We start from the raw sequence: 17,022 nt of genomic DNA on the forward strand, positions 1-17,022 counted from the left end.
ACGAAAAACAAAAGACGGGAAGTTATAAGTGTGGCCTAGCTAGCCATCAACGCAAACTTTTTGAATAGGCCTATGGTTACGTAAAGAAATAAAACTATGGAAAAGGCACAGTCGACAGAGCATCTGATAGCCAAAAAATTGAGACAGAAATACAATCTTAATTTGTGTTAATTCTTGAAAACTGCTAAATAAATTGGGGCATGGATGAAATTATGTACTTCTTCCTCCATAAGGTCGTTATATGGACAAGGGTATAATCGGCATAAAACAACCTTTCTGTTATGGACTTGACATGAACATACCTTTTATTTATTTATTTATTTTTTTTTTTTTTTTTTTCAAATGTCGGTTATAAAGGAAATCATTTACACTTGCGCGCCTGATCGGCATTTCGAGAGGGGTAGCACTTTATGGGCGTAGATCCCGTCCCTACGTCACAAGCCATTATACGTTTAGGGTCCGGGTATACGGTAAGGTAAGAGTTATGATTTATAGTTAGACGTGCTGTGACGTATGCACGGGATTCATGTCCATAAATCCTTTCGAAAGCCGGTTGTTGTTGGCGAGGGGGGGGGGGGGGGGGGGGGGGGGGAGGGGGATGCTCGATGCTACCCGTTCAAAGTGCCCTGGGATTAGTCTCGATCTTACAGGCGTTTGCTTTCGAGTTTGGCAAATACTTTGATCTCTCTTCACGAAATTCTGAAAGCACAAAGTGGTAGGCCTATAAGTAACTCGGTGTATCTATAGCAATGGGTAATTACAACATCGAAGCACAGCCAAATAAGAAAAAGGGGATATAAAAAAGGTATGCGTAAATTTATACAGCAATTATAGGACTGTATAAAACCATAACATGAGTCTGACAGTACATGCGACGAATACTATACGCACAATAATCAAGACTAGCTATTTATGTAAACGAGCTGCAGATCAGTTCTGAACTTGCTTTGCGTGTACTGAGAATCTATTTTTTGTGTGTGATTGTGTATCTGGCCACACTCATTGTACGGCCGATATGCAGACACGAGAGGAGTGACTGTCTGTGTATACCACCTTGCCTCCATGGTCTGGTACATGTCAACTTCTTTATGTACAGTACATCTCTCCTCTCTCTCTCTCTCTCTCCTCACCCTCTCTCTCTCTCTCTCTTCCAGTTTTGCAAGGAGCTACTACATGTATCTACTATGTGCCTATTTTACGTGCCCGAAACGTCCCTGCATTATGAGGCAGAAAGGGTGTACTGTAAATGGAAACCGCGATTGCTTCGTTGTTTCTGCATGAATCTTCACAATTGTGGTCACGAATTCTTCTGGAATATAGTCGATTAAACTATTTTAATTCATATTTAAGCAGACAAATTTAGAAAAAGTTTTAAAAACTACATTTGCAAATGGACAAAATAAAAGAAAATGGGCAAAAAACAATACGTTATCTTGCCTACCAATGTTTCTGAGCTCATGGTATTTATTATAGTACATGATTGCCAAATTTCTGCAAATCATCATTATGTGAGCTTTGGTCAGAAGCGAGGCAAAACCATGACGATTTAGAAGATCTTCTGTCCAAAAATACGCAAAATAGCAATGGTAACCGCGAGTAGCCAAGCTCTTGCAAACGTCACACACGTCGTCTGCTACGTCCGAATCGCGAAGAACTTTGGTGAATTCCGACCAACAATAAAATAAAGAAGTGACATGCAGGAATTACAGATGTTAGGCCATGTAAAATTGATTACATGTTGATCGTCCGGATTTTTTGAAAAAGAGGAGGAGGGTGTACCATGTTATTTGATATTTGATATTTCATAATGGCCGCTCAAAATGGCCGCTCGGTACATTTTCCCTGACAGTCGAGGCTATTTTTTTTCAAGATGGCCGCCGACAATTTTTTTTTTTTTTTAAATCAGAAATAGAGCCATTTTAGCAGTGTTTTTCATGTTTTTTTTTCTTTCAAAAAAAAAAAAAAATCAAAAAAAAAAAAATCAAAAAAAAAAAAAAAAAAAAAAAAAAATAACAAATAACAAAAAATAGGAGGCGGCCCCCAAAAAGGAAGCGGGCGGGGACGATCAACATGAAATCAATTTTACATGGCCTTATCGTCAATAAAACCCGTTGACAAAAATTTGGAAATATCCATGACAGTCTCTCTATCATAAAATGCAATTACTATTTTACCTTCCATGGTTTGGTGGAGCCATTCACTCACTCTTATAGGCTTCGGAAGATTTACACGACTGCGGGGGAGGGGGGGGGGGGGCATTTTTTTTCTTTCTACAAAATATTTAAGGAAAATTGTCAATTAACCCCCCCCCCCCCCCATCCATTGGAAATTTCCATGATAAGTTTCTTTTACACCCTTTGGCAACATTTTGAAAGTTCCGTGATAAAGTCTCTATTATTTTTTTTGGGGGGGGGGGGCGGGGGCTATATTTTCCTCATTTAGAGCATTGCACAGACTTGTTTTTCTTCTTGTCTTTCTCTCTCTCTCTCTCTCTCTCTCTCTTCTCTCCGGCTAGCTGGCTTCCTATTCTGAAACCGCCACATGTATTAAAAAACTTTTTTTTGGGGGGGGGTGCCGCTTGGCCCACGCGTCTTTCTATTGATTGAAGCTACAAGCGCCCACTGACATTCTAGTTTGGCATGAACTTATCAACCATTTTAAAATTTCTATTCCCCTATGTACTCAATTCATCTTGCGGCGCGAGCGCGAAGCGCTTGTAAGGCTTTTATGAAAATGCGAGCGTGAAGAGCAAGTAATTTCTTTTTTAGATAAAGAAACCGCAAAGGGGCATTTGCGCAAAACGTAGCTATATAGACTGGCAATTTCAAGCCCAAAACAAAAATATGCACATGCAGTATTTTGGGTGCTCAATATCGCTATGCCTAGGGGGAGGGGAGGGGGTTCTTAGCCCCCTAGTCCCCTTCTTCTATATCAAGCATATTTCTACAAAGCACACACTGTCGTCAAATAATCATGCCAGCGCGCAGCGCTATAGGTGAATTCTTTTGTTCTCGATAAAGCTGACCTGAAACATGACCAAGTGTTAAAAGATACAGGGACGGGGGCTCAATAACATCCAGGCCCTACCAAATTATAAAGGGAGGCTCAATAACATCTGAACCCCCCCCCCCCCAACAAAAAACACACACACAAAAAAAACTGGGGGTCAATAACATCTTAGCCACTCTCAAAATACATAGCGGCTCATGTGATATCTGAACCCCACCCAAAATACTGGGGGTTGATTATCTCAGCTCCCCCCCCCCCCATGCAAGATAATAGGCGGCTTGACCTCCAGCCCATAGTTTCTATGAACCAATTTTTCAAACTAAAAGGGCCAAATTGTTTCCCTCAAGAAATTCTTCAACCAACACATGTTGTTTATATTGGGAAAGTAAATTCAATACTGATATAAACTGGTCTGAGATATTCAATTTTAGCCTTGTGTTGCGGGAATCCTACCAAACATTCATTATCAGAAAATAGAAAACGACTGCCAGGCAAATTTATTTCTTACAATAGCATTTTGTATTTTTTGTAGAGTTATTTTGAAACGTAACAAAACCGGAAAAGAAAGAAGAGATACTATATTGAGACATCAGAAAATTAATAGGAATTGATTGTAGCAAACAAACATTTGATTGTGAATTAATCCTCTGAAGCGAGGCAATAAGAGCTGTTGTTTTTTCCCTCGAGACAGAGAGACCTGTAATGTGACTTTTGTTAAAACATATTGGCAGGAGGGACGTAGAAGGCTCAATGATATCCGAGCCCTCAAGATCCCCCCCTCAAAAAAAAAATGAGGGCGCTCAATAATATCTAAGCGCCCCCCCCCCCTCCCCTCCCCAGCAGAAAAATAAAATATATCTGGAGGCCAATAATATCTGCGCCACACTAAAATTATAAGGAGGCCAGGCTCAAAGATATCTGAAACCCCCACCAAAATACTGGGGGTTAAAATGAAGCCCCTTGAACCAAGATGTGGATGCTCAATGTCTGAGCCACCTCCTCCTCTTCATCCCTCCTCCACCCAATATAGCAGGGGAGCTCAACCCCAACCCCTGTTCCCATAATCAAATTTTCAAACTAAAAGGGCCTAGTCGTGCGAGCGCGAGCTGATTTTTTTTTTTGGGGGGGGGGGGAGGAGGTGTATTTTTCTATAGAGACCTGAATTGTGACCCCTGTTTAAATATATAAGGAGGAGAAGGGGAGGGGTTGATATCATCCGAACCCCACCAAAATATTTGGGGGAGGGGGGGGGGGGGTCTCGATAATATCTGAACCACACTAAAAATATAGTGGGGCTCATTGATTTCTTAGACGCCCCCACCGTTTCAGACGTCTATGCTCTTGTATTATTATGCAACACGATTCTCTACTTTCGTGAAACATTCCAGGATTCTCCAAGCCACCGCAACCTCCCACCTCTCTACGTTTCATTTACATGCATATGCCTCCTCTCTTGTGATATACTTTTCCTTCATCTCTCATTACTGTTCTCCATCCTCCCTCTTTCTTTCGCTTATTGGGGAATAAATGGTCCCCTAACACATTTCCCTCTCTCTCTCCTCTATGTGCATATACTTCAATACAATTTTATGACCTCTCCTCTCATTCTTTTCCTTCCGCTCCCAAGCAATTCTCTCATTTATTTCGGTACGAGTGGTGCCCCCTCCATCTTTATTTTCATGCATTTTGGTCCCCTTGTGCGATCTCTCCTCTCATCATTTTCTTTCCTCTCTTATATTTTCTGCTTTCAGGCAATTCTATCTTTTCTTCTTTCTCTTTTTTGAGTATAAATGGTGCCCCCTTCCCATTTCTCTATCTTTCATGTCATACATTCTCCTCTTTTGCAATCTCTCTTCTTATTAATTTCCTTCCTATTTCATGTTTTTCTGCTCTCATAATTCTCCCCTCCTTATTTGTACTCTCTAAAACATCTCTTCCTCCACGTTCGTTTGTCTCCTTCTTTCCAGCTTCCCAATCTTAAAAAAAAGAAACACAAACAAGATATTTTCTGTTGCAATGTATGTATATTCATTAAAAACAAGTATAATAGAATTATTATGAAGTAGCACGACTTGCTAATGTCAAAGTATAGATTTTTATAAAATTCATAAAAAAAAGTGCCTAAAACGACCAAAATTCACTGTCGGCCCCTCCCCCCCCCCCCCCCCCCCGAAAAAAAATCATATCTTTTGTAGGGAAGACGGGAGTCATTGTACCCCTATCCCTGCCCATTTTTTTTACCTCGAAATTATTTTGATACAATTTTTGGGGCTGAATTTGTTTTAACGCATATCCCCCACCCTCACTGAGAGCTCTTTCTGCCAACCTGATTCCACGCCTACCCCCCCCCCCCCCCTACTGAGAGCACTATCGGCCAGTCAGATATTGACCAAAAACAAAATAGGCTCACATTAATTTTTAGCACTTGGGCCCCTCCACTTTGAAAAACACTCTGTTGGCCCTAGAGTATTTAAATGAAAAGCAGTTTCGGAAGATGGTTCATCAAAATGATTATCTAGTGGTCATATCACTTGACTGGGGATGCAAACTTATGTCTTTTGGCAATTTCATCTTCAATTGCTTCACCGCACCCAGGTGTTAATGGGTAATGTTAGCATTGCCATGGAATTTAATCTTATGAACAGGCTAATATTACATTGTGAAGCGCTTTGAGCAGGTTAATACTTGGTATAGCGCTTTATAAAAGTAAATTATTGTTATCATTATTATTATTTTTTACAAAATGGGGGCTATGGCCACTTCCCAAAAACCAATCAAAAGAAGAAAAAACAGGAATTCCAATATGTTTGGCGTAAATCCTTGATATGACTTAGCACTTCCATTCCTATCCTGATCATCACCTCCTGATCTATCCACAATCAGGAACAACACCTTTGATGGCAAGGATGTGCTGTATAAAAAGAAAATGAAGCAGCAAAAAATGAATGAATGAAAAATGAAAAACTCTGTGTAGCAACCTTATCTGGGATTCCATGACATTTGCTTCGGCAACAGTTGCTCCCTATAAATTCCATGATACACTAATTGAATGATGAACTTCAACCATGGACTCGACACTTTACAAAACCTAAATCCTAACACTAAACCTAACATTGAAACCCTAACCCTAACCCTATAGCTTAGAAGAAATAAAGCCCGGATCAATTGTCGGCGGAGCAAGTGTCGTATCACTGTAATCAGGATATTCATTCATAATCAATAAGCAGATACACCCAGCAGGTCACAGAAGAAATGAGATCCTTCATGGCAAAGATGTAAATGTAAATCTGAATCAACTTAGCATGGGCATCAATCGGAATATGTTTGTGAAATAGATTGACATCTTCCCCCAACCCCTCCCACCCCTACCTAGCATGGTTACATCGACATACCGGTAAAGAAAGCACACACACACAAAAAGGAGGATATCCCCCCCCCCCCCCTAAATAAGGAGACTTTAAATATTTAAAAAAAAAAAAAATCATCCCCTTCCCCACCCCCCCCCCCCCCATCTGATGTCCATGCGACTATTTTTCAGCCTGATGACACCCTTTACTGTCCCCATAGTCCATATATTTTTATTTTTATTTTGTGTTTGTCTTCAAATAAAAAAGGTTCATACATGTACATATGAAGAAATTTGCTTACTTTTACAACATGTTGACATCACCATTCTCGGACAATCCAGAGGATAGTACCGGTACTGATAATTTTGTCTGTAGGCAAAACAAAATGAAAAGTCAATTCAATACATGATATAAAATGATTATCCCTAAAATGTTGCTCCCTGCTAGTAATTTTATACATTATGGTTCGTGACAGGACAAGTAAAATCCAGGAATCTGCCTTTTTCAGGAGAAGTAATAGTTCTTCACCAAACGTGATGCATGAAACACAGCATAACTCGAACATTTTAAATGGGGGGCGGGAGAGGTGACACTAAAATTTAACCACAAATTCACCGCATTAACCAACCCCTTTTAGGTCCGATTTTCGGAAGTGATTTTAAGTCATTAATTTTCGTCGTAATGTAGGGATTACGATCACATGACATAGTCTAGTACTGCATTAGTGGTTATTTTTGGAAATTTCGCAAGTCAGACCTCACAATTTCCATTCCAATATGATGGCTATTTATAGTAATGAAAACATTACAAAAATTGAGAAATTACATGTAAGCTTATATGCGATTTCCCCACCTTGTCCCAAATCGCAAAAATATTTGTAAGCAAAACTATTGTCTTATGTTCAGCATCATTTTATAGAAAGGTTAAATTAAATAATTCACTGCTCTGGTATAGCGCCTTTATTTGTTGCCCTGAAATCTATTATGTAATTCCACATTTATCGATAATTTATCGAACCTGAACAGAAAATTTTCATCCCCCCCCCCCCCTCCGGTTTTTTTCTCTCCAAATTTTAAAATATTTAACAAAAATTAATGTGACTAGAGCTGTAGCAAGTTCCCCAGAATGTCAGGAATGTGACATTTTATCACAAACCCTTAATGGACGCCTCAAGGCTCAATTAATATTAATCACAGAACCCCCTCCATTCACGCAGGATTATCAGTAGACTTCTATACCCTTCCATCTACCCGGTGGTCAGGGCCACCTGTACAGGCCGTTAAATTAAATTGGTTTAGTCTAGACCCTAATTTGTTAATCAAATTTTGTGCAATTTCTTTTGTGCTTTTTTTTTTTAAATTCACTTCTGTCACATATGTATTGGTCACAGTCAATGTCAATGTCAATGACAATTACACACATTTACTGCTGCCAATTTATTTTATATTAGACTCTAGACTGTAGACCCTACGTTTTTTTTTACGCCAGTAACTAACGGTTAGCTTGTTTGAAATTGGGGCTATGAAATTGGTTGGATCTATTTTTATATAAATTTGCTCATATGTTGCGGATACTATTTCACATTAATTTATTTTTACCCTTTCGGGTAGAATAAGTAAAGTTATAACGCCTACCGCTACCTACCCAAGAACGAATAATTCGTACACAGCCCCAGGCCAGCCAGCTCGGCTCGCAGCCCGGCGCGGCCAGGGCAGGCCAACCACAGCATGCACAGCACAGTCAAACAGGATTTCAGCACAACTCACTCAGTCACAGCTCAGTAACAGCTCAGAGTCAGACACGATGAAAAGTAGCAGCTAACAGTTCATTTACCCAGAGTCTAGTGAGACACTAGATCCCCAAAGAAATATCCAATGTACGGCCGACCGAACCAGTCCTGGATAATTATGTAGTGCGGATATTTCCCCCTTTGTTTTTTAGGAATTAGCGCCGGCCGACCCAAATCTCAATGTTTTACAGGCGATGATGGCGTAGCTAGCTCAGTCAATCTCGATCTCTGGCTCAGTACAGTACATGAATCGATCATAAATGTCATGCAACGCAGGTTAGCCGAAAACTTCAGCAAGATACTACTCCAAATCGTTGGGCGATTTTAGAGCGGACTTTTGGCGAGAAATGAATATACGAACGTAACTGTCTCGTGATAAACGCATGATGGCGTCGGTCACTTTAGGCTTTTGATTCACGATCTTTCGATCTTTCGCAATGAATTTTATTTTTGAAACCTCATCTATTTTCTCTTTTTTTGGATAGTGAACGAGTTCGATTTTCTCTCATATTTTCAGACATCGTTAATTTGATATTTAGCGAGAGGATTCAATACAAATTAATTGGATTTGAGGTGATTTTACATTGTTAACCAATGCCTTTAAAAGAAAAAAGAAGATACAAATTGATAGTGATTTTTCTATTTACAAAAGGAAAGGATAGGATTATCATTTCGATAGATTTTTAATGTTTCATGTGTTTAGGTAATCAAAGAAAAGAAAATGCATTTTAAAATGAGGACATTTTATTTGTGAGAGGAAGACTAGTTCGTAGGGATTTATTTTGAACTTTTTAAACTCCCCTTCATAATTATCCATGATTCATCCCTTTTATACTAATAAATAGGTCATCACTCATTCACCCTTTTCATCCACCATCCTTTCATCTCTCTCTCTCTCTCTCTCTCTGATTGGTTTCAATGTTCACCAGATGCAGTCAAGCTTAAAGTATAATATACATCTACTATGAATAGTCAATATACCTTTTGTTTATGTTTGAATATTTAAGGTACGTTGTGATGTTTATTTATACATGCATTAAGTTATTACATGCATGTGACTATATGAATATTAATTTCTTTCTTCTAATTTGCATGTAATTTATGTGGAACTTGCTACCTGGTTAGTTAGCCAGTGGGTATTAATCTGACAACATATCTGCTGGGCTGCCTCTGTGTTAAGAGTGCTTGAAATTGTGTGAGAACCGCAACCATAGAAATAGAATAGCTTGAGCTAGATAATTATACCCGGGAGATTTTGTCTCTCTCTCTCTCTCTCTCACGTCTCTTTTTTCTCTCCCTTTCTTTTGTTTCTCTCTCTCTCTCTCTCTCTCTTTCTTCTGTAAATATAAACATATATTACCATTCATCTTTGTATTATATCACATGTTTGTTTTTCTTCCATGCCCCATGAGGCCTGAGCCTGCATGAGGGGCCGACCAAAAAAAGATGTCAATAGTCATTGCATTGTTATTGTTCACGTGACTATACAGCACCTGACCGACGCGACCACGTCTACTTATGGTCATAATTTATATGCATGCACATTTAGTATAGCTACACCATAGAGATACTATGAGCTACACTTGCTCGCGTACGTACGTACGTGCCTGACTCGCTCAGCTCACCACAAGAGATATGTGCGCTACAATAGCGCCACTTCATGTCGTACATTGATTGAGCTGAGCCTGAGGATATCTAGAGTAGACGTAGACTAATTTTGCCTTCAATATCACTAAACTGCGTGCCTGAATGACCTCATCCTGATTACTTGTTTCACCGAAGAGATACGCCAATTATGTCATCGATATGCTTTAGAAGCGCCAGTGTGAAAGTTGAAATGTTCGGAGTTTTCATCCTGAGGGAATCGTTGAAGAGGTTGTCGTTTGTCCGCCAAGCTCACCCGGCAGTTCGGCGGACAACTCGGAGAAGTTTCGCTAGCAGTAGCAGTAGCAGACGACAGCTGAATGAGCCCCTCAGTGGAGCAAAGTTCCCGCGAGTTGGAGGAATTAGCACAATGATGAGACTACCTCATCAAACAGATACTATAGGTGAATATTATTATTATCAGTGGCAAGCTAAGATTACAAAAAAAGCAGTCATTTACATCCGCTGAATCAGTTAAATCTGCATTATCATGATTCATGTATATAGCTAGTGTAGTCCTAGACCGAAAGCTTCAGTCTCTCTAATCGTCGGTTGTTCCACTGAGACTACGTCTGGCTCCACTAGACCTCCGATTATGACAACAAATGTCAGTTTTATTAAAGAAATGACCCAAATCAGATGGTTATTGCTGTCTAGTGTAGTCCCTACTAATCCCTAGATCTGCATAGACAGTCACATTGTCTTGTTTTGTGATTTGCAAAGCAATTGAACTTGTACTAGTAGACTTTAGGCCATGCCATGTCATGAATCTAAAGTAAAACCTTCACTTTAGTAAGAGCTTGCATAGATGTTTAAAAGTGCAAAGTCCAGTTGACATGATATCTGAGTCTGAATCGTGCCTTTGTATTTAGTTTAGAACTGATGTCAATATCTAACCTTTGTATATCTTATTTGCATTCAGATCTATCATATTTCGTCTATATATAGTACAAATAGGCTTCTCAGTATTATAGTAGACTGTGTATAAGTTATTTCAGTTTTTCTCAAAGAAATGGCTACAACTTTATCAATTAATCAATGGAAATTTTGTTTAATATGCCTGTATGATTTCTGTTTCTTCATTTAATGTATATAATTCATCGTGCCATTGTAACATATCTTTTATTTATATGATATCATTCTCATTTTGTTAATACATGTATATCATTCAGGTTATGCAGAAAATGATATACATACATGTATTGTATTTACTTACTGGATTTTGAATAGTTACTACAATTTCTTTGTACATTGATTCTCTTATATTCATGACTTTATTGTTAAAATCAAATCAAATCAAATCATTTATTTCCAAATTCCAACATCAATTAAAAAGAATGTGCACAAAACAGTCAATGGGCAATAAAAACATTATAAAACTATGACATTTCAATCAAACGATTATAAGAAGAAAACAAAACAAAACAAGTATAGCAATCAAAGAGAAACAAGGTACATACTACATTAAAAACATAAGTGGATAATTGGAAATGGTTAACACAACAAAAGCCAGGTTTTTGGCTTGTTAGGGTGTGTTCACCTAGTTTGTGTATTTGGGTTTTTTTTAACATTATTATTATAAAAAATTAGACATTGGTCGAAGAATACATAAAACATACATGTAGAACATGAGAACATAAACATGAAAAACAATATTTAAAAAACATACATGTAAGAGCATCAAACAGTTTAATATTGGATTGGGAAAATGAGTGACTTGATTTGAATTGCTCCCTTTGGACATTTTGTACACTACAAACTATACTTTTTCTATATGTTATACGTGTAGGTCTAGATGCCTGTTATGTTGGAGTGCCTCTGGATATTGGGACGTCCTACCGGTCTGGTACCAGACTTGGTCCTCGGCAGATCCGCTATGAGTCATTCGTTCTTGGACCATGCAATTATACAGGTGAAATGTGTTTATACATGTATGCTCCATGAAAATTAATTTAAAGACCCACTTTACTACTTGTAGCTATACTTGCTCCCTCTATAATTGGTGACCATTGGTCTCCCATGATCCTCTTTTTCGTTAATTGAGAGCTGAGTTGATGAAATAACCATCTGTCCAGTGACTTTGCAGGGTGGTCTTATCCCTCCTATAAACTAGTACAGATGGCCTTTAAAATAATCAAATCATTTAGGGCCTACTCTTTTTGATTGACTTTCAAAAACTTGCCAGGTGAAAGCAGGAATGGGGAAATCAAATTAAGCTTTGCATAATGATTTGTCATTAATCCTTGTCTCCAGGTGCTGCACCATTTGAGTCGCTTCAGGTCGCCGACATCGGGGACGTGACCCTTAACCTCTACGACCTGAAGAAATCTTGCGAGATGATTCGAGAGCAGTATGCCGCCATCGTTGCTAATGGATGCAAGCCCCTGACTCTAGGAGGGGACCACACTCTTACATACCCCATCCTTCAAGCAATTAAGGTATAGATACTGTTCTGTTTATGGTTTTGTTCAGTGTACGTCTATGACAGGCGGAACGTGCCCTAAACATGACAACTATACATCCTTCGAATGGATGTACGGTTTTAAACAATCAAACTTTACAACTCTATATATATACATGTGTTCTATAGTTGGATGGCTACATAGATGTATGGTTGTATGGTTTCCTGCGTTCTGATTGGTTAAAACCATACATTCATTTGATGGATGTATGGTTGTATAGTGATGAGTTTGAGGGTCTTAGTAATTATACTTCCTAACTGTCGTGAACTGGATCATGATGTGCTATCAAAAATCAAACTTGATTTCAAAGATCCCACCGCTGCCACCGGCCATGATGAGTTTGAGGGTCTTGGTAATGGTAGATAACTCAGGATAATAGAGAGTCAAAGACTGGTTTGTTATGGTAGACATGTTGTTTATTCAACTATGACGGATACCAGATATTCGGATATCGCATATATCGTAACATTGTCATGTTTATGGCTTGTTCCGCCTGTCATATAGGCCACAATACGTGTTTGAAATATCTTCGCTCCTCTTCTTTTTGTTTCTCTCCCTTCATTTCCCCCTCTCATTCTCCTCTTTTCTCTTTTAACTAATTACATTCGGTCATAAAAGTTTGGTTTTATCCACCTCAAATCCTAGCTGCATCAGTACGTAGCAACAAAAAGTTTCTACCTTTAGCAGAACGCATTTACGTTCTAGTTTTATTAGTCTCTATTTCATTTTTGTACTGGTACTCTGTATTTTACTTTAATATTCTATAATGATTATAATAACCATTTCTTATAAAGCGCTTTACCAGTTACAGCGTAACTGACCATTATGAATCATATTTTAGTTAATATTATTATTATTAGTTTATCATTATTATTATTAATATTATCATTCTTAGTATTGCTATCATTATTATCATCATTATCATCATTATTTTCATTGGTATTATTATTGTATTTTGTTGCTTTTATTATCATCTTTATTTTGATCTCTAATAAATTCCCATTTCATAGGAGAAGTATGGTCCGGTCGGTCTCGTTCACATAGATGCCCACGATGATGTCGCCGACACTATGTTAGGGGAGAAGGTCACTCACGGTACCCCTTTCCGTCGGGCAGCGGAAGAGGGGTGTCTGGATCCGAAGAGGGTCATTCAGATTGGATTGAGGGGGTCAAATTACAGCCCCCCAAACGACCTCTACGAATACCAAAAAGAGATGGTAAGCGCTTTATAAGCAACATTTTTTTTCAATATCTTTAAAAAAATAATAAAAAAATTGTTAAAATTTTATTTTTGTTGTTGTTGTTATTGTTTTATTATTATTGTCATTATTAGTAGTAGTATTAGTTTTATTAATTATTAATCATTTATTACTTATTTAATATTTATTATTTATTATGTATTGTTTATTATTTATTATTTAATATTTAATATTTATTATTTATTATCTATTATAACGTAGACAAGTAATCATCCAGCGTCATAACTTCTGTACCGTTGAATTGTTTGTACACAGTACAATTTCAGATTCAAAATCCATTTCACTTTTCTTTAAGTGAATCGTAGCAGTTTACTGACCTGTGCATGACAGCCATGATTGATGAAGGGGGGGGGGGGGAGTAATATATGTTATTCCTTTGAGTCTTATAACAGATACAAAATTAAGAAACATTTCAAATGGCAGTTTATGTGAAAATGTTTTAAATAGATAATTTTGCTAATAGAAGTCTTGCATTATCATTGCTTGCAATCGTTTTAGAAAAATTAGATTAAAACACATTTCCTTTAAGTTTCAAAATATAGCATATAACTTTAGAGAGTAGTTAATAATAATAATAATAATAATATTTAATTTTTAAAGATTGTATGCCTTATGCTCATCAGTATCCAAACTACAGTCGTCACAGTGTTTTGTTTTGTATCAAAGCTGTGACATAAAAATCTATTTAGGAATTTCTCGATTTTTTTCTTTATTTTCCAAAAGAGCATCAAAAATAATGTCCAAATGTAGAAAACCATTTGAATATGTAAAGTAATGGTTGAGTTATGACCATCTTAATTAACAGATTTCCTATAGGAACTGAGTGTTACTTTTCTCTGGTTCGTAATGTCTATAGGGTTTCCAGGTTGTACCCGCCCATCGGTGTTGGCATAAATCTATGGAACCATTGATGGAGAAAGTCAGAAACATGATGGGAGATGGTCCGGTCTATCTGTCCTTCGACATTGATTTCATAGACCCTGGACTAGCACCAGGAACAGGCAAGTACCAATTTCAACAAGGGAAACGCTCTCGGCGGTCTCGCCTGCATAACGCAATCCAATATGATAAACCAGAACCTCAATGACGTAGCACTCATCCGCATCTCGCAACAACAAATATCGTAAATTTTATGTGGTACACTTTTGAACTGGTCAAAAAATAAAAATTTGATGCCCTGGAAGGGACATAATTTCATTTCATTTGCATAAAGTACCATAAATAATCAATGGAGCAAAATCTCACAATTCTGTGTAGAAGTTTAGTGATCCCAATTTAGCTCTACCCGCTAAGGCAAACCAAATCAAAATCGGTCAGGAAATGAGGGAAAAGAAGCAATTTTTGTTATTTTGGGAATAAATTTGCATAAATTACCATAATTAATAAATGGAGAACAATTTCAAAATTCTGTGTAGAAGTTTAGTGTACCAAAGTAAGCTCTACGATATAAAGCAAACCAAATCAAAATCGATCGAGAAATGAAGGAGAAGAAGCCTTTTTTGTGATTTCGAATAAATTTGCATAAATTAGCATAGATAATGAATTTCACGATTCTGTGTAGAGATTTTAAATCCCCCTCCTAGCCCTATCATATGAAACAATCAGAATCAAAATCGGTTGAAAAATAACGAAGGAGCATTTTGAAAATCTTGATGTTGATGCCACAACAAAGTCTAAGTTTGTTGACCTTAAATGACCTTTGACCTTAACTTAGTGACCTGAAATTCTACTCACATGATTGGAGAGACTTGATAACCCTATAGTCCAAGTTTCATTGACTAAGAACTTATACTTTCAAAATTATATCAAAAATTCAAAAACTTAACCTTAGGTTAAGTTTTTGATGTTGACGCCGCCGCCGTCACCGGAAAAGTGGCGCCTATGTCTTGCTTTTTGCTACGCAGGCGAGACAAAAATGGTGAAAATACACTCTATCAACATTTAAAGAAACGTTAGTGGGCAAAATTGATTCAGAAACATACAAAATACCTACTAATTACCCTGTTATACATGTATATATCTTTGTAAATATCATTCTGTGGTATGATACTCATGTATGAGAACAAATAATGAGATGAATTTATTAACGATATTGAAACAGTGAGAACTCTTCTTCGAAACTAACATTAATTAAATTCTTCTTTAACAAAAATGATACGCTATGCTGATCTTACAATTTTTAACACGCTTTCCTTCTTCTTTTGTTCCATGAAAATCCATTTGTGTTTGGATTTTATTTCAATGAAATCCTATACGATTGAAATTATTTTCATGTATTGAACTGAATTGAAATGTATTTTGCTTAGACACCAGCCCAAGTTATTTTCCACACGTTATTGAATGGGCTATTCTGTGATTTTTATGCTTACTCTATAACAGGTACTCCAGAAATAGCTGGTCTGACAACGATTCAGGCATTGGAGATTGTGAGAGGATGCAAAGGCCTGAATTTAGTCGGAGCTGATCTGGTAGAGGTAAATATATTTTTCCCTTTCTCCTAACTTTGTGCAGTCATTCAGTTAGAGGGAGGGGAGGAGAGGGGAGGGGGAAAGGTGGTATGATTAGTTTTCCAATTGTATTTCACACCATCTTCATGAAGGGGGGGGGGGGGAGGGAATCGGCATAATTCCTTAAAGTGACTCAGTAAACTTGTTGAAGGTTGATGAAAAAAAATGTGTAATTTTTGTATGAAATGTTACTCATTATATTTCTTCAACTGTACTAACCCTCCAGCATGCAAACAATCTTGAAACAAATTCTCAAACCACAAAGATATTTATGGCTTTCTTTGAAGGCGTCACTGTGCGACACCAACCAACCATTTTTTAATCTTCCCAACCGTTGTTCCATGAAAAAAAAAAGACATAAAACAGGCTTTAAAAAAATCTTTCAACACTTAACTATGTCTGGAATATATATTGAGCCAATTTATTGGATTGTGACAATTTTCATTCACTTAAAATATAATTAAATTGTAATAATATAGTTGGGAGAATAAGGAATCGATCAGATCAGCTTATCCCAATTTGTATCATTAATAAGGTCCGTTTTCACTCAAACTTTCAGATAATCTTCAATTGTACATCTACCATTGAATTCATTTTCTTAGCACCATTTTCTCTCATCTGAACAATGTTACCAAGTCCGTTGAAGTATTCAATTGAAAGTCAATCGTGGTTCCTTGCAGAACGCAACGTGACTTTTCAATGAAAATATATACCGGTATATTTTTAACATTTTGACAGGTGTCACCACCCTATGATCCAATGGGAACGACTGCCCTCATCGGAGCTAATCTTCTCTTTGAAATGCTGTGTGTACTCCCCGGTGTGAAATACTATGAAATGGAGGATTTCATATGAATTAGGGTTCTAGGACACCTACCCCCTGGAGCCCCCGGATAACCACCCCCAGTCAACTACCCCCTAGGACAACCACCCTCTAGGACAACTACCCCCTACAAAAACTATGCTCTCGAACAACTACCCCCAAACAACTATCCTAGGGGGTAG

The 17,022-nt window shown here is 37.6% G+C and overlaps 1 protein-coding gene and 1 long non-coding RNA gene across 2 annotated transcripts; one reads left to right on the forward strand and one right to left on the reverse strand.

The window, feature by feature from the left end:
* Window positions 1-5,013: 5,013 nt before the first annotated feature.
* Window positions 5,014-8,738, reverse strand: LOC105441931. The gene is made up of 3 exons (XR_972235.2): window positions 8,001-8,738; window positions 6,658-6,725; window positions 5,014-5,920 (listed from the first exon to the last, which is right to left on the reverse strand). It is a non-coding gene; the product is annotated as an uncharacterized LOC105441931 (long non-coding RNA).
* A 983-nt stretch (window positions 8,739-9,721) lies between these two features.
* On the forward strand, window positions 9,722-14,775 carry LOC577889 (agmatinase, mitochondrial). The gene is made up of 6 exons (XM_030982575.1): window positions 9,722-10,193; window positions 11,579-11,701; window positions 12,043-12,227; window positions 13,262-13,468; window positions 14,367-14,511; window positions 14,768-14,775. The coding sequence occupies exons 1-6, from the start codon at window positions 9,941-9,943 to the stop codon at window positions 14,773-14,775; spliced, it is 921 nt and encodes a 306-aa protein (XP_030838435.1). The 5' UTR covers window positions 9,722-9,940.
* Window positions 14,776-17,022: the final 2,247 nt, after the last annotated feature.

This window comes from Strongylocentrotus purpuratus, unplaced genomic scaffold (genome assembly GCF_000002235.5).
Source record: "Strongylocentrotus purpuratus isolate Spur 01 unplaced genomic scaffold, Spur_5.0 spur5_scaffold_12, whole genome shotgun sequence".
NCBI classification, from domain to species: domain Eukaryota; kingdom Metazoa; phylum Echinodermata; class Echinoidea; order Camarodonta; family Strongylocentrotidae; genus Strongylocentrotus; species Strongylocentrotus purpuratus.